We start from the raw sequence: 24,143 nt of genomic DNA, 5'->3' as shown, positions 1-24,143 counted from the left end.
CACGCTGGTTAAATTGCGTCATTGCGTAATGACGTCGCAGACCCGGCCCGACGTCTTCGTGCGCCATTTTTCCCTCAGCACGACCCCAACGGGACCCGATTCTTAACGGTAAAATTCCAGCCTCTATGTCCCACTGTCACTCCAATACTTTAACATTGTGCTTCCCTCACTGTAATACATCAGTATTTTCCCACACCTCACTGAAAGTTTCTGATGTACCCCCATACCCTTCATTAATGTTCTGATATACCTTGCAAAATCCTTGATATATTCCTTACTGTCACATTCTCTAATAATATTTCACACCATTTACTGCAACTTGTTCTACTATTCATGCTAGGATCTGGCTGAAAGTTCCCAAACACATCGGACCCATATAAGTAGCAGAGACTCTATTCAAACTTGGGTCCCAGCATGACAAGACACTCTGTTTAACCCACTGTATTACCCAGTTTCCATGATTTTCTGGCATTGTTTAGATATACCAAAACACACCTATTTGTTTTGCATGTATGCATTTCTGTATTTATTACAATAAATTTCTAGTGTTTGATTTATACTTGTCTTTTTATACTGAATAATTTTAAGAAAATTATATTGGAAAAGCATTTTATAGCACTGCAGGAGACTATTTAACCCATGTCCATAACAATTGTCTGTACACTCAGTTTAATTTCCCTGCCCTTTCCCCATACCTTTTCATATATTTTTGCTTTACAAATATTTATCCAGTTCCCTTTTCAAAAGCTGCTCTGATTTTACTTCCATAACCATAAAAATAGATCGTAACTACAACACCAATAACAGGCCATTCAGCACCATCAGTCCATGTTGGAGTTTACTCTCTATTCAAGGAGATCAATGTTCTCTTTAACTTCTGTTTGCTGTGTGCAGCTGGCTTGGTGCATTGCACGGTCCCTTAAAGATTGATGCGCAGTTACCCACGCACATAGCTTGAAGCGAACATTGCTTGTGCACGACCTGTTTGTTCCCAAGGCGGCACATTCCTGATTGCTGTGTGGTGCACACCTGCACTGCTTAGAGGGAACATTGCAGCAGCTAATTCAAATCACATTTACCCATCCTGTTCTCATATCCCTTTCCATCATCCACCTGTCCAATCTCATCTTAAATATTGACATAGTTTCTTTCACCATTACTAACCCTGGAAGTGAATTCCACATCCTTCCAATCCTGTTTCTGGTAGGGAATTCTATGTACCTTTTTTAAAAAATAAAATCCTCTTGCCTCTCCCTTCGTTATTTTGCTGGTGATCTTCTAGTCACTGATATACCAAACAATGGAAATAGTTTTTCCCCTATTTACCTTATCAAAACCTTTCAATTTTGAGCAACACTATCAGATCTTCTCTTAACTTCTCTGTTCTAGTGAAATCCTCCACTTTCTCTATTCTTCCCTCACAACTAAAGCTTCTCACCCTGATATCTTAATGAATTTATTTCTTCAGCACCCTTTGGTCTCAGCATCCTTCCTAAAGAGGGTCACTCAAAACTGGACAAAATATTTTAACTATAGCCTAACCAATGATTTGTATAGATTTAGTATTATCTCTTTGTTTTTGTACTTTATGTCCTTGTTTATAAATTCTAGGATCTTTTTTTTTTATACAGTCTTATCAACGTCTCCTCCTTTTAAAGATTTACATTTTTGAACCACTAAATGTGTGTGTCTTACTAGTCCTCAGCTCCTTTCAAGGTTTTCCCATTTAGTGTGGATTTCTTCACTTTTTCTCCAAAAATGTGTGACCTCTCATTTCACTCATTAATTTCTATATACCCATTCTACTAATCTGTCTGTCTTCCCAAGTTGCATACAGTTCCCTTCACTAATAACTGTGCTCCCTATTTTTGGTCTATGCAAATATTAATGATATGCCCCCATACTTAAGTCCAGATGAGAGAAGTGCTCGTCCCATCACTGATTCCTGGCACAGCCATTTCTGTTAACATCCCTCTTGGCTGGAAAAAAATCCAGTAAGAACCATTTTCTGTCTTTGAGGCAACTTCCTACATGTATCCTTTATTGATGAATAAGTGCTATGTGGCACCTTGTAAGATGCTTTTTGAAAATCAAAATACACCCAGTACATTTTCTTTATTTAATATACTTTCATTTCCTCAAAGAATTCTATAAAATGTATCAAATAAGATTTGTCTTTTACAAATTCAAACTGTCTGTCCTTAATTAATCCATGTCTTTAAGAGGATATTAATTTCATCTAATTGTGATCTCTATTGGTCAATAGTTGCTCAGTTAATCTCTTTTTATCCTTTCTTGAACAGATATATTACATTGGGATCCTTACAGTCCTCTGCATTACTTCCAGATCCAAGGATGTTTTGATATTTCTTCTGCCTTCCCTCCATACTCTGTGGCCTGGAGTCTTTTCTACTTTGAGTTCCATCAATTTTTTTTTCAGTACTGCTACTTTACCTATACTTAACAATGTTTACTGTTGCATCTCATTGTCTTGTACCCTTTCACTCCCATTGCCATATTGTGCTGTGAAAACAAAGACATTTATTTAATATCCTATTTAATCTTGGTAATGGGACAAGTAAATTTCATAAGATACTATCTCTTTTTTGCAATTATCCATTATCCCTTTTGTCAGTTAATCTCTCCTGCCTTACAGCCTATCACAGACCTTCCCTCTGGATCTCCCCCACCCCATTTCCCTGTCTCTGTACTTGGGCCCCCTGGGGATGGAAACGGAGATGGGTAGGCCCATAAAATTGTGAGAAGTCGAGGGGTAGAGTGCCCATCGCCTTCCCGACGCCTTCCAATTTAGTCCAGGGCGGGGAAGGCGATTAAGGGCCTCTTCCCGCTTCCACCTCAATTTAATGGAAGGCCAAGGGTGTTAGCACCGTGGGGAGATGCCACCAGGTAAAACCTGGTGGCCTCTGAGCAGGGTCGGAGGGGTGCCTTCCTTGGGGGCAATCCAGGGCCTGTGGAGGCCCTCTTTTTCTCCCCCCCCCCCCCCCCCCCTCCCCACCTTGGCGGTGATGGCTGTCCCCCCAGGGAGACACTCCCACCTTCACTGACCACCCTGCCTACCCAATTGCTGGGGCCTGCCTGAATGGCCCTGGTAACCCCAACCCCACTTAGCTCTCCCAGAGTTTTCATTACTCTTCTACTCTACAGGGCCTCCTGCAATACTGGCTGTGGCCACAGCTCCCACTGGCACTGCTGGTACTGCACAGCTGCTGGCCTTCCAATTGACCGGCAGCTCTGGAGGGGGGAGCTTGTCCTTTCATGGGATGGTGTCCCCAACGGGCAGTTAATTGCCTGCCTGCCATGAAATAGCACCATGGGTCCAACAAAGTGGTGTCTCCCCTCCCACCTTCTGTCCTGCTGCTGGGATCCCTGTCACCGGAATAAAATTCAGCCCACTAACTCTTGCTTCTCTCTCCAAAGTACTGCCAGACCTGCAGAGTATTTCCAGCATTTTTTGTTCCAGCATCTGCAGTAGTTTCCTATTGTATTTAATATCTTTGCTTTTCCTGTAGCCTTTGAGATTTCCTTTTTATCTATGATAGAACTTGCCTTTTTTAAACCTATTCTGTTTCTTTTCATGTGCTTCTAAAATCCTTTGTTCCCGATGTGGTGGTATCTTTTTTTTTGCTTCCCTCTATATGTTTGCTATACTTTGCTTTCATTTTCTAATAATAGCTCTAGACCTGTTATTACTCATTTCTAAATCTCATTTCAGCTGTCATGTTTGTACACATTCGAGGAAAGGTAGCTTTTGCTATATCTCCCTTATTAAGGGAATATGACTAATTTTTGATCTGATCATCTTCTGTATGAAAGTTTTGCATGGTTTTCCCACTGTCTTCCCGTCTTTCATCCCAGTTTTTCCAGGTCCCCAATAGCTCACTGAACTTAAATTTGCATCTATATCTTTTGCTGCGTCAAAAAAAAATTGTCGACTCACTTCTTTATGTTAAGATCCAAAAGTACTCCTCCAATATTTCAACTCTGCTCCACTGGCTCATGGACTTGCAGATGGCACTAAATACTATTTGGGCGGCGCAGTAGTTAGCACCGCAGCCTCACAGCTCCAGCGACCCGGGTTCAATTCTGAGTACTGCCTGTGCGGAGTTTGCAAGTTCTCCCTGTGTCTGCGTGGGTTTCCTCCGGGTGCTCCGGTTTCCTCCCACATGCCAAATACTTGCGGGTTGATAGGTTAATTGGCCATTATAAATTGCCCCTAGTATAGGTAGGTGGTAGGGAAATATGTGGTAGGAATATGGGATTAGTGTAGAATTAGTATAAATGGGTGGTTGATGGTCGGCACAGACTCGGTGGGCCGAAGGGCCTGTTTCAGTGCTGTATCTCTAAAACTAATAAAAAAACTAAAAACCATGCTTCACAGAATTGTTATGTTTCATGAAAAAGAAATATTAACTTTATTGTAATAGGTAACCTATAACAATATTTTAAAGATCAAAGTTTGTAATACCTTTAACTACAGTACATTGTGCAGCATTTTCAGGAGCTTTGGACATCTACTTTTACATTTTTATTAATAACCGCCCTGGAGCCCAGTATGACCTTGAAGCAGATTTATTAGAATAGTTTTAGGAGTCATTGTGGAATGGCTCACTAAGTGTTATGAAGGATTTTTCTTAACTGTATTAAAAAAAAATCATAAACCATAATGCAGTAACTTGTTTTTTAAAAAAAAATTTGTATTTTATGCCAAAATCCGCCAACAATTTTAAATGGGAGGTGGGAAATCCTGTGCTGCTGCAGACAACCAATATATCAAAGAATCTTCATAATTTGAGATAGAGCATTTTGATTTGATTTGCTGTGGGATTTCCCCAAGACCGTTGTGGAATTTTCCAGTATTGAAAATATCTGTTCTTAATATAGAATCATGCAGCAAAGAAGGATGCTATTTGGTCCAGTGTACCCATGCTGGCTCCTTTAAAAGAGCTATCCAGTTTGTCCCACTACACTGCTCTTTCCCTTTTAAATTTTTTTTCCCACTTCCCTTTTGAAAGTTACTATTGAATCTGCTTCCATCACCCTTTCAGGCAGTGCATTTCAGATCATCATAACTCGCTCAGTAAATAGATTTCTCCCTATTTTCCCTCTGGCTTTTTGCTAATTGCCCTAAATCTTGTCCTCTGAATACCACTAACCTTCCTGCTTTCTATCACATAACTCCACACAATTCTGAACACTTGTACTAATTCTCCCCTTAACCTTCATTGCTCTAAGGAAAACAATCCCAGCTTATCCAATCGCCACGTAACTGAACTCCCTCAAACCTGGTACCATTCTGGTAAATTTTCTCTGCACTGTCTCCGAGGCCTTGGCATCCTTTCTGAAGCGTTGTGACCAGAATTGGACACTACTCTAGCTGAGATCTAACCTGTGTTCATAAAAGTTTAGCATAACTTTGTACTCTGTGCCTCCATTGATGAAGCCAAGTATCCTGTATGCTTTTTTTAACAGCTTCACTAACTTGTCCTACCACCTTCAAAGATTTGTGTGTATGAATCCTCAGGTCTCTCTGTTCCTGCACTCGATTAAAATTGTACCATTTAGTTTATATTGCCTCTCTTCATTTTCCTTCCAAAATGCATCACTTCTCTGCAATAAATTTCATTGTGTTTGTTAATTTCGCCAGTCTGTCTATGTCCTCCTAAAGTCTATACCTATACTCCTCACATTTTTAATTACATTTTTAAACTTTGAAGTTATGCCCTCTAGTCCCAATACTAGATCATTATTATATATCAAATAGAGCACTGATCCCAACACTGACCTGTGGAGTCACCACTGTATACTTCACTCCAGTCTGAAAAACAGCTAATGTTGTATCCACGCTGGTACTGCCCCTTTAATCTCATGGTCTTCAATTTTGCTAAAAAGTCAATGGTGTGGCACTTTATTAAATGCTTTTTGAAAGTCAATTTACACCATATCAACTCTACTCATCAGCCCATCAGTTACTTCATCGAAGAACTCAAACAAGTTAGTCAGACACTCCTTGATTTTAACAAATCTATGTTGGTTTTCATTTATGAACCATATTCTTCTAAATGACAATTTTATCTCTAATGATTGTTTCCTCTCCAGTGCTGGCTGACTGGTAGTTACCTGGCCTATCTCTTACCTTTTTGAACAGGGGTGTCTCATTTGTATCCCTCCAATCCTCTATCACCATTCCAGTATCCAAGGGTAATTGAAAGATTCTGGCTAGAGCCTTTGCTATTTCAACCCTAGCTTTTCACAGTAACCTAGGAGGCATCCCATCTGGCCCAGATGACTATTCTACCTGGAGCACTGCCAATTGTTTTATTAACCCTATCTATTTTTATTCTATCCAATTCCTCTACCATACCCTCTTTTTCTACTCCTCCACCTGCCACCTCCTACTAACTTGTAACGTTGGCAGCATCCTCTTTGAAAACAGATGCATTTAGCACCTCAGCAATGCCCTCTGCATCCACAAGTAGATTTCCTTTTTGGTCCTTAATTGGCCCACCTTTCCTTTGACTACCCTTTTTATTCATAATGTTTGTAAAATATTTTAACCTGCTAATCTTTTCTCATATTCTCTTTACCCCTCTTATTTCCTTTTTCAGTTCTCCTCTGGACTCTGTATTCAGCTTAATTCTCTACAGTATTATGAACCTGGCATTCATCATAAGCATTTTTCTGTTTCATTTTAACCTCAATTTCTTTAGTTATCTAGGGAGCTCTAGCTTTGGATGCACTTCCTTTCTGCCTATTTGGAAGGTGTCTAATTTGTATCTATGTATCTTCTCTTTGAAGGCCTCTCATTGCTTATTTGATGTTTCACCTGTCTTTGTTTGTTTCCAATCCACCTGCGCCAGATCCCTTCTCAACTCACTGAAACTCACCCTCTTCCAGTTGAGTATTTTCATCTTGGATTATTCCTTATCCTTTTCCATAACTACCCTAAACTTGTGATTTCTGTGATCAAATGCTCTGTCATTGAAACATGCAGCACTCGCCCCACTTCATTCCTGGAACCAGATCCAACACTGTTTCCTCCTTTATTGAGTCGAAAGCAAACTGATCAATCTCCTGTACACATTTCTGGAATCGCTCCCCCCTTCGTCTTTTCCACTCTTTCTCCAAGTGTATATTACGATAATTGAAGTCTCCCATTATCACTACTCTACTATTTTGTACATCTTTGTGAAATTTACCTACAAATTTACTCTTCTATTTCTTTCCCAATATTTGGTGACCTGTGGTCTATACCCAACAGTGTAACAGCTCCTCTTCATAACTTATACCAAATAAGGTACTGTCTTTGAATCCTCAATCACATTATTCCTTTCCAGGGCCATAAAAATATTGTTAAATACTACCAGCACCACCCTCCCTGCCCCAAAATATTTTCCTTACCTATTTCTCCTGAACACTCATCAGTCTGAATTTTGTCAGCACAGTGGGAGTCCCAACACCGGGCTGGGAAGCAGGGGGCCATTTGGGGGAGCACCAGCCGCATTTTCTGGCACTCGGGCAACTGACTGCCTGGTTCCAGGATTCCCGTCCCTTTAAAAGATGGGAGCCCACCTTGAAGTGCTGCCGGCTAATTGGGGGGCCACTGCTCGGACTGCAGCTGTCATAAGTGGATGATAACCTCCCACAAGGTAAGTGGGATGGGAGGGTGCAGTTGGGATCACTGGGGCCAATCAGGCAGGCCCCAGCGGGAGGGGTGGGTGTTTGTTGAGGACCGATGTAGGTGTTTCCATGGGCCCAACCCCTCTCCACCCACCCCCCCCACCCCCCGCCACCACAGCCCACAGGGAAGCCGCCAGGTTTTACAGAGTGGTCTCCCCTTGTGGCGGGGGGCCCACCAGCTGCTGGTAAAATGCCAGCGGCAGGGGGAAGATGCAAGATGCCCGTAATTGGCCATTTAAGGGCCTCTGAGCGGGAAGGCTGTCCTCCACTCACCCAACTGCTGAAAATTCCATGGTGTCTGGAAGGCATCAGGCACTACAGCACCCCCCCATCCCCGGGCTTCTCTTGCCATTTCACCACCCACCTCTCCACCTCCCAGTCCATTCCTGGAGGGCTATTAAAATTCAACCCATCATGTCCTGCTACCCTTTTACCCCTTTCATCAATATTTGATGTTGAACTAATTTGTTCATAGTTTTGAAGTAATCCTTAAAAATAAAGTTTAGTTTAGTTTAGTTTAGAGATACAGCACTGAAACAGGCCCTTCGGCCCACCGAGTCTGTGCTGACCATCAACCACCCATTTATACTAATCCTACACTAATCCCATATTCCTATCACATCCCCACCTGTCCCTATATATTTCCCTACCACCTACCTATACTAGGGGCAATTTATAATGGCCAATTAACCTATCAACCTGCAAGTCTTTGGCATGTGGGAGGAAACCGGAGCACCCGGAGGAAACCCACGCAGACACAGGGAGAACTTGCAAACTCCACACAGGCAGTATAAAGTATTTGTTTTATCTGGAATGACCACGGAACAAACAACTAATCATTTCAAAAACAACAAGTGCATTTTTTATTACTATTTTGCACACAACCTTGCTGCATATGAAACTGTCTGTGCTGATTTATTGTGACAACGTGATGTACGCCATTTTTATTGCTGAGCCAGGTTCTACAAAATTGCATTTGTTTAAAATATATTTCATCATGCAGCTGAGATTTGATAACTTGATTTGTGAAGAGATATAAATCTTTCCACAATTGTTGCTATTGCGCATATTTTATCTGGCAAACCACATGGATGGTGGTCACTCTTGTTTGAGAGTTGTATCTGAAATAGCAGGCCGTGCACAGTCTAGATTGAACCTGAATCCTTCAGTTGGCAAAGGTTCGACAACTTAGTTCGGAAGCCAGATGAAAGGATGTTGAGCATTGATGAAGTGGGGGAACAAATGTTAAGCAGCTCATCTTGCTTGATTTGGTAACATTCATAACAGCCATGTAGAAAACCCAGATCCAGGCCAGTGTGAATATTTAATGCAATGACTTGATATTAAAAAAAAAACAAATTACATTGCAAGGTTTGGTCATGGTATTGAAGCTCTGCTGTTGTCAATTCGGTGCCTTAGAGCAGCCATTAAGTGTGGTCATTAATCACCCTCAGTAAGTCAGATAATTCAGCAGTAGCTAGGAGGGGGAGGTAATTCCAATTGTAATGTTTCCTATATACTATAAAAACTTTGCACCATTCTAAAGTACTTATCAAGCCATCTGTTGTATATAATATAAAATGTCTGGTGTGATTTCAGTTTGCATTTACAAATATTAGAAACATTCTTTTTGTATAAATATAGGGCACATAAAAGTTTGTATAAAAGCAAGTGAAATTAGTACTAACCCAAACACCCATGTGTTCTGTTTTTTAGATGAGATGCCTTCTGACCCTCTTCAAGCACAATATGATTCCTGGTTAAGCTTAGTTGATGCACTGAATGTAAAATCATTTGTCAGCCTTACGCTGTCTGACTCAGTACGTCACGGAGTTCAACATCTTTTATTCATCTCTGGTCTAGGTAAATAACCCACAAAAAATCAATTCATTTTAGACAAATGTTCACGTAAATTTATTTTATTCTTGGAGTATCCAGTTAGGGTGAACTTGCACCGATATTTGTCATCTTGGTACAATAAATTCCTGTGTTTATGTTGGCCTGTTTTGTAGGTGGAATGAGGCCCAATACCCTTATCCTTGGTTTCTACGATGACTGTGTTCCTGAGAATGGTTTCCAAGAAATTCCAGCATTTTCATACAATAGCTCTTCTATCATCAATGAACAAGATTCCAGCTTGCAGCCTAATTTTCCTCCAGCCAGAGATGCTTCGTCTCCCAAGGCACTGTCAGGCAAAGAGTATGTGGCCATTATTTCTGATTCCATCAAAATGTTAAAAAATGTTTGCTTAGCCCGATACTTCTGCCAGCTAAACAAAGCAGAACTATTCAGTCGCAAGAACTATGAGGTCTCCATTGATGTGTGGCCACTCAATCCACTTCGGCCTGACAGTGCTAATTATGTTGACACTTGCAGCCTGTTTCTATTACAAATGGCATGTATTCTTAACATGGTACGCTCCTGGAAGTCGGCCAAGCTGCGTATTTTTCTGTGTGTTGAATCTGGAAACAGTGTTGGGGAGCATGAAAAAAAGCTAAAGCAGCTTTTAGGTCAGCTGCGTATCAAAGGTTTGATTAAAACTATGTACTGGGATAATGTTGCTGCCCTTCACTGGCACAAACAGATGGTTCAAGAAGATGACAGTGAGGGTAGTTTTGCAAATAACTTCCCATCAAATGCAATGAAAATCTCAGATGACTATTTGATGGCTGTAAACAAGATGATTTTAGAGCAGGGCACCCATCCAGCTATCCGATTTCTCTATCTGCCACGGCCTCCTGCAGACGTTACACTGCATGAAAGATATTTGGAGCAGCTTGATATAATGACCAAAGACCTAGGACCCACTCTGTTAATTCATGGCATTAGTGCAGTGACCAGTACAGATCTCTAGATCATCCATTTTAACCCATTGATTGTAGAGGTTAAGAATGCAATTATATATAATAGTTAATATATTGCTAGTAAGGATGTAAGATTGGAAAAGTTTTTTACAATGAAAAATGTCTAATTGTAAAATAGGTCACTCTTAACCTGAGCAAAAACATTGTGCTATGTTGCTTAGGCTCAGCTTGTAGTACAATTTTCTTTCTCCCTCATTCTTCCCACTCTTAAAATAAGACAGGAGGTGTTATGTTACTGTATCCATCCATACATACTACAACTTATCATCTAAGTAGCACTTCACCAGATTCGCCGAAACCTTATGAGAACCTTTGCAAATGGGCTCTTGGAGCTCTTGACACATTTGAGTTACAGGTAAGCAGTTCTGTTCCACCTCCAGAAATGCGGCAAAAAAAATTACCAAATTTTATTCAGTATTTGCAAGTGCCTTCCTTGATTAGATACTGGGGTTCATGTATGGACCATCTATGTTTTATATATGTTAAAAGGGATATTTGATCTTGGTAACAATAATCTAAGAAATTTAGTTGGATTATTGAATTTACAGGCAACTTCCTGTAATCTCAGACAGAATATTTTTATTATAGAAATCTTTGTAGGAATATTTTGAGGTATGAGAAATGAGAAATTTATTATTTGGAAAATGGTCTAAAATTTAGTGCAGATTCAAAGCACGTGTTTCGCTGCAAACAAATCATGCTAAATTGAAAGTGCCTTTTGTTTACATTTATAATCACATTTTATTTGTTTACCATTTTTGTGTTTCAATGATTTCTATTAATTCCTTTTTTGTAGGAAGGTTTTTGTGATTACCTCTCAAATTATGTTATACTTTTTAGACTGTTCATCCAAAACCTGATATTAGATATTAGCATCACAGTAGAGGATGCAATTGTAGTTCATTTACAATAACTTTAAAGTCATTTCTAGAGTCTTAAAGATTGTAGACAAGAGTGTCCAAGATGTTTGCCTTCATAACCTGCATGGGTGCCTACCATGGAGCCTTGGGAGCATGTACAAAATTTTAAATCAATGTATCCACCATAATTTGCTTATATTCCTGATTTAGAATGAATCCACTAATGATGCCAACCTCCAGCCCCACAAAATGTAAATCTTGCAAATCAACAAATATAGAAAATACCAGTTGGCCTGAGTTGCCTGGGCTGGTTTGCTAGTTCTGTAGGCTATATATGGTCTATGGATTATAGTTTGGCCATGTTCATAAATGCATAAATATTAACTCTCAAACTGTATGTATGCTAAATTACTGTTCCGATTTTTAAAAAGGGACAAATGGCTCGATGCTAAGTATAAGCTTGTAGTTTAAAAAAGAAAGTAATTTGCTTTTAATTGTTCACAGTAGGAAATCAATTGTTACAAATGGCACTGAGGTTTTCTAAAGATTGGAGCACCAAGTGTTACATAGCTAATGAGTTGCTATCTCAAAGCTTTATATATCATTAGCGAAATCGTACTTCAGGACTTGTACGTGAGGCAGTTTGAAAAATCAGCAGAGGAATTTTCCTTTTTGTATTAATCAATGCAGTAAGGATGTAATACTGTCTGAAAATATCTACTACTATGTCAGGCTGGTTACCTGCCCACAGATGTTGGCCTTCATCTGGCAGAGTGATGATTTCAAGCCCAGTTTCCAGTTACTATATACATTTGTATGGTGGAAATAGTGAGCTTGTGCATATTTAATAGGTATCTTCAAGGCAAATGTTTCTATATATTTAAATGTGTAACTATTTTTGCTGAATTATACATTTTATTATCTTTGTAGATTTTGTTCATTATATACTTGTTTACCTTTGTTTTTACAAGAGAGCTGTTTTATAGAGAGTGAAAAGATTTATCTTAGAAGCTGTACTTTGTAATACCTGGAAGTTCATAAAAATGCCAAGTAACCCTGCCTTAAAAACTATGGTTCAAACTGGAACCATACCAGCATTCCTATTTGGTACAACAAAGTAATACCATCATAAATGTACCCAATTTTGAAAGTCTGATGGAAAAGTGCCTGGATTTACCAAATTGCTGTTGATAGAAATGAGTACTTTAACGTCAAATGCAAATGCAGTAGACAGACTTCTCAGATGGTTGGTATTGCTTCAGTAATGCACATTAGCTGTTCTTTGCGTTTTTAAAAAAAACTTTTGTGGGGGGGGATGTGGTAGTCACCAGGAATAATTTGAGAACTGGATAACAAACAATCAACATCACTGTACATTTACCACTAGCACTAATCATAGAATATCTAAGTGTAGAAATGTTTCTGATCAACATTGAATGAACAAAATCTACAAAGATAATATATTATGTATTTACCGATCATTTCTATTTTTATTGGTTTAAATGTACATATCTGTTCTGCAATTAACATGGGTAATGTAGCAAATCCTTGATGCTTACATTAACGCATCTCCTCTTTGTGCTGTTGCATGAGTAGACTCTATTTCTTGACAGCTGGACCCAGATTGCCTACAAGGGTTCCCTTGTGATTTGTGAATAGAGTGTGTTACGACCTCAGTGAGACTTTTAATGTTAAAACATGAGATATGAACTCCCCAGACCAATTTAAAGAATTGCATGACAAGATTTCACATTTTAAGACTTTTATTGTAAGAACTAAGGTAAAAGAAATCCTGATTAACTTAATAGTACTTTGTAAGTAACTGATACCCCAAATTACAAAGAAAGGTATTTTCTTTACTTATCAAAATACTTGAAAACCTCATACCACACTTACAAGTTACACAGTCCTCCTTGATGGCAAAACCAAAGCCCCAAACTCCACCCAGTTGCAATGGGTTGGATCTCCCAGAGCTTTCTCAAAATTAATGCCCTGTTCACTCATTTTGAGCACTTTCAACTTGGACGTTGGTGAATAAGGCACTTCCTGATGATCCTGTTGGTCTTTTACTTCTCCACAAATCTCAACTTTCAAAACAGGTTCAAGTCTTTGCAGCCTTTTGCTGTATCAGTTTTCTGACAGCAGGAAGTTCTCTCTCCCTCCCTTGAGGCTGCCAGCACTGGGTCTTCTTCCTTACAGCTTTATCTGGGCTTCCACCACTTGTCATCTTCCTTACAGCCTGTTTGCCTTCTGAAAATCTGTGGAATTTATCTCTAAACAAAAGTCAATCACCAATTGTCCTTTTCCAAGATGCAAAATCCACAAGTCTGGCTACAGCAGAGCCACCCGGGTTTCGATTGTTTCCAAGTGTTAACAGCTGCCATTCATTTATATTCTCAAAGTTACTGACCCCTTGTTTATGATCTGAAAGTCTGGGAGGGTGAAACCCATTGTTCTTCCGGTGTCATACCCCTGCAGACTCTGCTTCTCAAAAAAAGGTCTGTGATCTGGGATCTTTGTTGTCCTGGTAACCAAGATTCCTATCTTGTCTTTAAGCAGAGTTGTGTTTAAGTGTTTATTTTGAGAAACAAAAATGTAAATGTTAGAAAATGCACTGTTAGTTTTCAAATTCAATTTCTTTTCACCAATGTATTGTCACTTTTTCTCCCCTGCTTTTTCATATTTAAATTAATTTTTCTGATTAGATTTTTTGGTTTTAAGCCTATCCTTGGTGTCTGTCAATGATCTCAACATCAAATGTCTCTACTTTGTTATAGTCTCCCCATGTAGCCACAATTTCCATGAATATTCTCCAGATCTATGTAAAATTCTGTAAGTACCATATGGAATTTTCTGTAAATTTTTGAATTTGTACTTGAATACATCAAGCATCAAATCATTCATCGAGAATTGCATGTCCGAGAGTATCACAGTCAAAATTCTCCATTGAAAGTGAAAATGCAGTGGGTGCTTTACCCCTCAGTGACATCAGTTGCCTCTCTGCCAAACTTCTTTGGCCCTTTGAAAATAGTTCACTAACAAATCAAGTGCTCAATAATTCATATTATTGTCCCATTCTTAAAAATTTGATATGAAATTAGCTTTAGTGAAATTATGCTGCACTGAGTTATGAGCTAGATCAATTGGACCCTCATTTAACTGGACTATCCATCGTAAGCCTTTCTGTGCCAGTTCAAGTACATGAGAGCATAGTTTCATTTCTTCACTTCGCGCTTGCACAGAGGCGGTTCATGCTGACATTGTTGCACCTTTTGTTTAGACTCATATCTGCATTATTGCTTCTTTTCATTTTTTTTTCTAAAATATACTTTACTCATAAAAATCTGTTTTAAAAAAAAAATACATTACCAAACAGTTTCAAACAGCACCAAGTCAAAAAAATACAAACAGTGCAAGGGTAATCAGTTTCCTTCAATACAATCATGAGTTGCCTCACAACCCTTCCATTTCATTTGTCATGCCATATACATTTTCACATTTTACAGCAAACGAAAATTTTCCCGATACAGTTCGAGGGGTTTTCCAAGGATCCAGCCCCTCCGTTCAGCTTGGTGGGGGGACTTTACACAGTGGTCTTTCCCCATTGAGCCTTTGCTGCTTTTCATGTTGATGCTGAGCATCCTTTGCAGCCTGGAGTCTGAAGTGCTTCCAATTGGTACACCTCTTCCAGGCCTTTTCCTTCGTTGCTAGTCACACTTGCTCTAGCTTGAAATCTACATATCTCATTATCATTATAAATGTTGTATGCTCCTGCTAAATGTATTTTTCATTTTAAAATTGGAACAGCCGATTTTGGTCTGAAGGTGATATTTCAAGACCAAATTTAGGGCTTCATCAGCTGTCTTTTTCTTCAGAGGAACCACTCTGAGAAATGACCCTGTGAGGTGATATATGATCTTGTAAGCTCAATATATGCTTATGCCTGGGGAAGGGGTTGAAAAAAAAAACCTGCTATTTTAATTTCCTCACTCCTGTGACTGTTGCCTAAGAGTTATTAGACCAGGCTATTTGTGCTATAAACTGCTAAAATAAAAATATAAGCAGTCGCAATAAATACTGTAGGTTTCTGGTTACAGAATGTTCAACTTTTACAGAATGTGCTTACTGCAGCCTCTACTTCAGATAGGAAAGTAATACGTTGCATCACTTCATTTACATTTTTAATAATACTGAACCTGCATCAGAGTCTAACACACAACATGCACGTGAGGTTTAGTTTACCCCCACAAAGCAATCAGGTGTTCACCATTGGATTCAGAGAGCTGATGAGTAAGGAGAAACCATTTTCTCTGGCAGGGGAGTTAATTGAAGATCACCCCTGAGACTGAGGGCAGATATTGAGTTTTTTTATTCAGAAAATTGTTCAAGCATGGAAAGTTTTGCCACAGGGAATAATTGAGCCAGAGACCATTGCATATTTTAATGTAAAGCAGTTAAATGTTTGAAGCACAGGGACATTTCTATAAAGAGAGAGAGCAAGACAGTGGCATTAGTTTCAGATTGCTCTGGTAAAGAGCTGGCACAGACACAGATGGTCAAATGGTCTCCTGCACTGTGAACTATGGGGCTTTGAATTGAGAGAATATTGCTGACTATATTTATGGCACCCTGTGAGGGTATCCTTTTGCTGTGAGAGCCAAGTTACTTGACTTAAAGTTTCACAGATCTTTAGAACCAAAAGAAGTTTAAGCTGACTGATTGCTCATCTTTAAGTTTGGTAGCCTCCAGGGCTGTAACATTCTGCCCTAGGTCTAAAGGGAAAAATCTGAATAATCAATGTAGTTGTTTATAGTAACCTGCCATAACAAGGACTCGTCCTTCTGACGTTTCCAGCAACACATGGAGAATATGGATTTTTTCCCAATCCAAAGAGACAGCAACAGCAGTAAGAAAACTAAAGTGACTAGCACAATCCTATAAATAGATGCTAAAAGGTAGTCTTTCTTAATGATTTGAAATGATGACCTACCTCCTTGACTATCGCTGTATATAACAGCTATACCGTTCAACAAGAAGGACCAAAAATGATAAATGCTGCACCATCCTGACAACTCGATGCTGAAAAATATTACAAAAGCAATGCTTTAAAAACTATGGGGTTTTCATTAGCAAGAACCTCTGTAGCTGTGGCACTGTTTTTAGTACTGTTGTCTGTATTTAACATTTTACTCTTTTAAAAAGAAAGATCTTTTTTCAAATTTGTGTAAATTTGAAAATCAAAGTTATAGAGAGTCTCATCAGAATATTAAACATCTCAAAAGTACCAAATCATTTCTAGATGAAGTTCAGCTTTAAATAGAAAATCTGAGAGCTCTTGTACTTAATGCAAAATATAATCAAATATCTGAGTTTTTAAAAAAAAGGCATGTAACTTAATATCCATTTAAAACTGCCTTAAAAGATATTAAAAATCTGAAGATCGTAGGATTCTTGTTGAAGAGAGAAAGCATTAAGCATTTCCTTTTAATAAGTTACCAAAGGAGCCTGTCATTCTGTCTGATACAGTCATGGAAGATGATAGGAAAGTAATGTTAATATCACTGTACAAGTTATTGATCATCTGAGAAATCTGTGGCCGGGGTTATCTTGCTCGGTTTTGAGTTGTGTACATATCAGTAATTCAGTTGGGATATTAATGCTGTAAAACATTCTGAAGTGAGCATGTATAATTTTTTTTTAATCGAATCAGTTGAAGCTGTTTTTTGAAGCATAATTTAACACTTTATTGGCTTGATATACTGTGGCTAGACTAATTGACACTTCATCTCAAAATCAAACTCTTAATTCAGAAATATGAAATAACATATGAAGACACTCTGAGGTTGTCCTAGAAAAATCTCTGCCCACCCTGTCCCCAGTAACAACCAGTGTACCTCACCGATGGCTATAGTTTTCAATCATTAAGGATTAAAGTGCATGAGTTATGGGCCTTTAGTGCTTAAGAAATTGACAGATCCTGTTCATACTTCATGTTAAAGCATAAGACACCTTATTGCAGCACTGTGTGGAAATAACTTGTTTTTATAGTATCTTATAAACATACTTAATATTAAACACTAACATTGAAGGCAATCATTCAATATTATACAAATGATCAATGGTCTGTACCAGTGGTTAAGAACAAAAGGTTGGCATAGTGATGCCTAGTTAGTAGCTTAAGGGCAATTACAATAGATATAATGATGGATAGCTGCTAATGATGCTAAAGAAGTCATTGAGTCATTTATAGCACAGAAGGAAGCCATTTGGCCCATCGAGTCCATGCTGGCTCTCCACAGAGCTATCCAGTCAGTCCTAATCCTCCACTCCATCCCCATAGCCCTGCAAGTACCCGTACAATTTCCCTTTGAAATCTTTGTCTCCACTTCCACCACCCTTTTGGATAGCAAGTTCCAGGTCATTACCACCCGCTGCGTAAAAAAAAAAGTTCTTCCTCATTTTCCCCCCCGATTATCTTGCCAAAACCACCTTGCCTTGATGATAAAGGCATACATTTTAAAATAACTGTTTTGGTTACTGATCTTAAATATTCATCCTCTGATAATGGGCAGGAGCTCCCCAGATTGTACAAGCATTATGTTTTTTTTTATTCATTCGTGGGGTGTGGGTGTTGCTGGCTAGACCAGCATTTATTGCCCATCCCTAATTGCCCTTGAACTGAGTGGCTTGCTAGGCCATTTCAGAGGGCATTTAAGAATCAACCACATTGCTGTGGGTCTGGAGTCACATGTAGACCAGACCAGGGTAAGGACAGCAGATTTCCTTCCCTAAAGGGCATTAGTGAACCAGATGGGTTTTTCAACAATCGACAATGGTTTCATGGTCACCATTAGACTAGCTTTTTAATTCCAGATTTATTAATTGAATTCAAATTTCAGCATCTGCCCTGGTAAGATTCGAACCCATGTCCCTAGAGCTTTAGCCTGGGTTTCTGAATCACTAGTCCAGTGACATTACCACTGCGTCACCACCTTCCCCATGTTGAACTATATATATACTGGGGGTCTCAGTTTGACTCCCGATCTGTGCTGTCGGTTGGTTTCAGCTAGGGTAGCAGCAGGGATGCTACAATTGACCTCAGTGCCCCAGGCTATGAAGTGGAAAATCCAGTGCAGATCCTTTCTCAATATTTATCCAGTTTTTAAGTCCAGTATTTATCATATTTGAAGGCCGCCAGTGAGTGTTCTAACAATAAAATGAGCTAACTGTTCAGGTATAATTCTCTCCGGTGGGATGTAGTGGAGGATTTTTACATTTTGTAAATATGTACAAGTTTACTATTTTTATGCTGCTTAGGTATTTCTCAATGGGAGCTTATGTTTTAAGTCTTTGACACAATACCTTCTTGTACCTTACAGCATTTAAATATCATTCCAGAGTATTTGCAATGGTGACTCGAAAGGAAAACAAATAATGGGCTAGCTGAGCAGTTTCTGTATGCTGCTGTGATTAATGTTGAATTTTTAATTTATGTCTGAAAGCCACAGAATGTCTTTGCCTTGAGAAAAAAAACTGCAATAAAGGAAAACACATTAACAGATTATTTGTATGCTAATAACACCATACACTAAAGTATATTTCTGCTAAGAATCAAAATTGTATTTTTATTTTTCTACTCTAAATGCTTTGAGTAACGCAAAGAAGACCATTTTATTTGTCCTACATATCCTACCGAGTGCAAATAAACTTAATGCTTCTGCAGGTGAACATGTTTTATGTTTTATGATTGGGATAGTTTCAGAAAGCACAATTAGAACACGGAAAACAAATTTTGAAAAACTTCTATTTTTTTTTTTCTTTTTTCCCTCAACAAAACTAAACCCTCGCCTGCTTCCACACCAAATACTTTAATGGCCTGTAATACACCAGATCAATTTCCAATGCCTTGAAAATTCCAGTTTCTCTTTTGCCTCTTTCCCCACTACCCCATGCCCCCTGTCATCCAGGTGAGAATTATAATCATAAGTCACACCACCCTTTGTAGCTACAATGTAAAATAAATTTTAAGTGATCAGTCCCAAAAAGAAGTGTCACCCTTTATGGATCAAAAATGCAACCTATTTTGATATATCTCGCTCTTCTAAACACAGGTCCATATGTTTAAATGAGTTTGCAATTTGTATCACTCTTGGTGATCGTGAATCATCAGCAGTTCCCTATATTGACAGCTCTGAAAGAAGTGATTGCAGTTAATTTGCTGTCCATCAGCTACTGTACATTGTACCATGGCTTGTGATTTGTGAACTATTTGGATCTGATTATTTTCTTTCTCTTTTCTCTCTCTCTTTTTGACTACAGCAGCACTGTAGGCAGTAAAATAGTATTGTATATACTGCTTTCAAATGGCTAAAATCCTGACCGAAGCCACTAGTGGGGCATATTTTATTTATTTAGAAATACAGCACTGAGACAGGCCCTTCAGCCCACTGAGTCTGTGCCGACCCACAACCACCCATTTATACTAACCCTACAGTCATCCCATATTCCCTACCACCTCCTTACATTCGGGGCAATTTATAATGGCCAATTTACCTATCACCTGCTGCAAGTCTTTGGCTGTGGGAGGAAACCGAAGCAACTGGCAAAAACCCACACGGTCACAAGGAGAACTTGCAAACTCTGCACAGGCAGTACCCAGAATCAAACCCGGGTCCCTGGAGCTTTGAGGCTGCGGTGTTAACCACTGCACCACTTGAGTTTTTACATTTAAAAAAAAAAATCTATTTGGTTAACTTCAAGTATTTTACCATATCTTTCAATATTATTTTACCAAACAGTTGATTTAAAAATTTAAAAATAACTCAGGAAAAATTAGTGGTATTTGAGTTTATCCATTTTCTACAGCCAAGCCATCACTCCCAAAATTTACATCAACATTCCACTCCCATCTTTCACAAAAGCATTGTCACCCCCTCCTGTGTTAAAGGCACGTTGCCCACCCCCCACTCAACTTAAATCCTCTGCCTCAGTTAACCTAGATTAATTTTCTTTTCTCACCTGCAAATTGTTGGATATCCTTACACTTGGACCTCTGAGCCGAAAACATCCTTTTCAGGTGATTACTGAGAGTTCTGATATAATGAATTCAAAGCCAGCGGTAACCTTCTCCGTGACCTGCACTGATAGAATCAAGGTACATTCCCACGAGAGAAAGGTGGGTAATCCAAAGCCAAAGCTCCCTAGATGATGAAAGAGATGGAGGGCATGTTGAAGTAGAAAAAGGGTGCGTAGGACAGTCGTCAGGCTCATAATACAAGTGAGAACCAGGTTGAGTATAGAAAGTTCAGAGGGGAAGTGAAAACGGAAATGAGAGGCAAAAGAGAGCATAACATAAGAGGGAATCCAAATGACTTCGACAAGCATAGAAGTAGTAAAAGGAGGGCTGGGGGCCCATTAGGGACTGAAAAGGGGATCTATAAATGGAGGCAGAGAGCATAGCTGAGGTACTAAATGAGTACTTTGCGTCTGGTAGCATCTTCTCCTTTGGTACAGACAAAGTCATAGTGAAAGAGAGGGTGGTTGAGATACTGGATGCACTTCTGAATGGATGGGAGGCAGCCGAGGATGCTGAAGGAAGCAAGGGTACTGGCCATAATCTTCCAATTCTCTTAGATACAGGAGTGGTGACAGAGGACTGGAGATTTGCAAATGTTACACCCTTGCTCAAAAAAAAGTGTAAGGCTAAACCCAGCAATTACAGGTCAGTCAGTCTGTTCAATCTTGGTGAAAAAGCTTTTAGAAATGATAACTTGGCGCAAACTTAACTATTACTTGGACAAGTGTGGATTAGTTAAGGAAAGCAGCACGGGCTCGTTAAAGGCAAATCATGTTTAACCTTAAGCTTTTTGATGAGGTGACGGAGAGGATTGATGAGGGTAATGCAGTTGCCAGCAAAGTTGAAGCCTGTGGAATAAAAGGGACAGTGGCAGCATGGATCTGAATTTGGCTGAGTGACCGGAAACAGAGTAGTGGTGAATGGTTGTTTGTCAGTGTCACGCACACTGGAAGTGCGATGCTACAACAATCATGGACTAACTGAAGAGTTATGAATAACAGACTTTGTCTTTAAAAAAATTAACCTTTATTTAAAAAATGAACAATGGTCCAAAATGGTCACCAAGGATAAAGGGATTGGCCTTTTGTGTATTCAAACTGTCTGACAAAGGACAAATCTTCAAAGCTAAGTGGTGTCAATGGAACCCATCCTACACCTATCCTAAAGCATTCCAGAATTGAATGTTGTCTTCTGAAACATAAAAGGTATGAAGTAGCCACATCCTGGGCCATTGTGCGAACACCATGGAGAAAAGACCAGAGTGTCTCCTAACAGGAGGTGAGAGATAACAGCTTTACCTTAAAAAAAAAAGACAACCTGAGAGAGAGAGAGAGCAAGAAGTAACATCTTAACAGCTTGCATCCCAGCCAAGCCAGAAAGCACACGCCCTGCTGCAGAATCCGATATCTACAGTGTACAGCAATGAGAGCTAGAAGTAACCCATCGTCTTCAAATGAACCTTCAATCAAGAGAGAGAGACATCTACACTCCTCTCACGTCCACATCCATCTAGAACTTGATTTCCGAGATAAATCAACAGGCTTATCATAACCTTTCCCCCCACTAAAAGCCACCTTCTTTTTTCCTTCTCCATCTGTTTCTTTGTGTGTGTGTCTGCGTGTCTGCAAGTGAATGCGAGAGTGAATGTGGTTGTGACAATTTTGTGATGAGACATTGATCAATAAACAATTGATTTTCTGTTTTTCAAACCTGCAAGAAAACCTGTCGCTGTCTGTTTATTTGAAAAATAAAACACCGAGGGGTACACTCTAACACTTGCTGCGGTCAGGCAGAGAGTTACCACCCACATCACACCATGTGGTTGTAACAGTCAGACTTGAAGATATACAGTGGGGTTCCCCAGGCGAAGGCTTTAGAGAGGGTGCAGGAAAGATTTACAAGAACAGTTCCGGAGATGAGGGACTTCAGTTACATGGATAGATTGAAGAAGCTGGGGCTGTTCTCCTTTAGAGAAGGTTGAGAGGAGATTCGATAGAGCTTTCAACATTGAGGGATCTGGACAGAGTAGATAGAAATTGTTCCCAATGGTGGAAGGGTCAAGAACCAGCGGACACGGATTTAAGGTAATTGACAAAAGTACTAAAAGTGACAAAGACAATCTTTTTTATGCAGTGAGTGGTCAGGATTGGGAACGCACTGTCTAAAAGGATGCTGGAGGCAGATCCAATCATATTTCAAATGGCATTGTATAAGCACCTGATGAGAGAAGAATTGCAGGGCTATGGAGGTTGGAGGCTAAGAATAGGTGAACGTTATCCATTGGGGTTAAGGAGTCAAAAGGGAGGTAGAAGCTTGTTTCTGTGAAGAGCTTCACAGGGATACCAGAGTGACAGCTATCTCCCATGGCAAGAGTAAAGTGCCTCTCTAGGAGTTCCATGAGTACTTCAGATGGCACAAGATGTTTCAAGGTGGATATACCCCCTCTGCTGGCCCTGCCTCTAGTAAGCATTGCAAACCAATTTCTCCTGTAAGAAGAGTAAATGTAGGCACGGTTATGCGTTAAGTGTGTGTCAACTGCATGGGAGAGCTAAATTGAGATGCAAAGACATCAGCCTGTTTAAGTGGAAGAAGGAATTTTGTGTTTTCCCCCATTCGTAATTATTGTCCGGGAATCTGGCAAAGTGCAAGATCCTGAGTTTGGAACCACCCCTCCCCCACCTTTAACTAGAGTGCATTGTGGAAGGTTAGTTGTCTGCTTATTGAATTAAGAGGATGAAGAGTGTTATGGTGCCAAGGGTGGGCAAGGAGGTAAGAGTCTTCTAGGTTTGTTGTGTGTTCCTTGAACCTCTGTTTGTATAGACTGTACACAAAGACTGATCACTCAAGATGGGATCAGTAATGCAATATTGTGGGTTCTTTATTGATTACTGAGAGCAACAATTACATTGAGATGGTTACTGTACAGGTGTATGTTCAAGACTGCCCAACACTCTGTCACGTGGTGTGTTACATCATAGTTCTTACATGACTAACATGATCTTGTAGCCATAACTGTTAGAGGTGTATATGAACATCCCCCTTTTTTCCAAAAGGAAAAAAAGACTGTATTTACAAATTAAAACATCTTCAGGCAAGTAGAAGTTAACTATATACATGTACAGAAAAGTATCAGGAAATAATACAAAAAAGACAGTAAGAATATGTAAAAACATCAATTGCAAAAATGTAAAGGTGGTTTGACAACTTTGCCAGATTTCAAAGTAGGGTAGCAGTTCTCAGATACTGGAACAGATGTTTGTGAATTGGATTTCACAGAAGAAGAATGTGTAGACTGTCTGAGATCTAGTCTTCGATCTTGTACACGTTGCAATGGAGTCTTCCATGGACTTGGGATTATGAACAGCTCTGATTGGACCTCAGTTATGATGCAATGTAGTGCCAGTAGGTGGAGTTACTTTGTAAGAACATGGTTCTGGTTGAACTTTGGAGACTGTTGCAGAATTCCATGTGCCAGTGGTAGGACTTTGGATGGTAACTTGCTGATCAATAGCAAATTTGGGAAGTTCACTACCAGTGTAATTGTCGTGCATTTCTTTCATTCTCCTTCCTTGTCCTAGAAGAACATCTCTAACTTCATGCACTGAATATAGTTCACACTGGAGGCACTTTATGTTGGATGTAACA

General features: G+C 39.5%; 1 protein-coding gene across 2 annotated transcripts in view; it reads left to right on the top strand.

The window, feature by feature from the left end:
• zgc:153039 overlaps nt 1-19,246 on the top strand; it is a 180,059-nt gene extending 160,813 nt beyond the window's left edge. For both annotated transcript variants that reach the window (XM_068042295.1, XM_068042294.1), the window contains exons 12-13: nt 9,415-9,561; nt 9,711-19,246. In XM_068042295.1, the coding sequence (XP_067898396.1) occupies nt 9,415-9,561; nt 9,711-10,552 (989 nt within the window). In that variant the 3' untranslated portion in view covers nt 10,553-19,246. The remainder of the gene's footprint in view (nt 1-9,414; nt 9,562-9,710) is intronic.
• The last annotated feature ends 4,897 nt before the right edge of the window (nt 19,247-24,143 follow it).

The sequence above is a fragment of the Heterodontus francisci genome, chromosome 11 (assembly GCF_036365525.1).
Source record: "Heterodontus francisci isolate sHetFra1 chromosome 11, sHetFra1.hap1, whole genome shotgun sequence".
In the NCBI taxonomy this organism is placed as follows: Eukaryota; Metazoa; Chordata; class Chondrichthyes; order Heterodontiformes; family Heterodontidae; genus Heterodontus; species Heterodontus francisci.
This window is presented reverse-complemented; position numbering and strand designations above follow the sequence as displayed.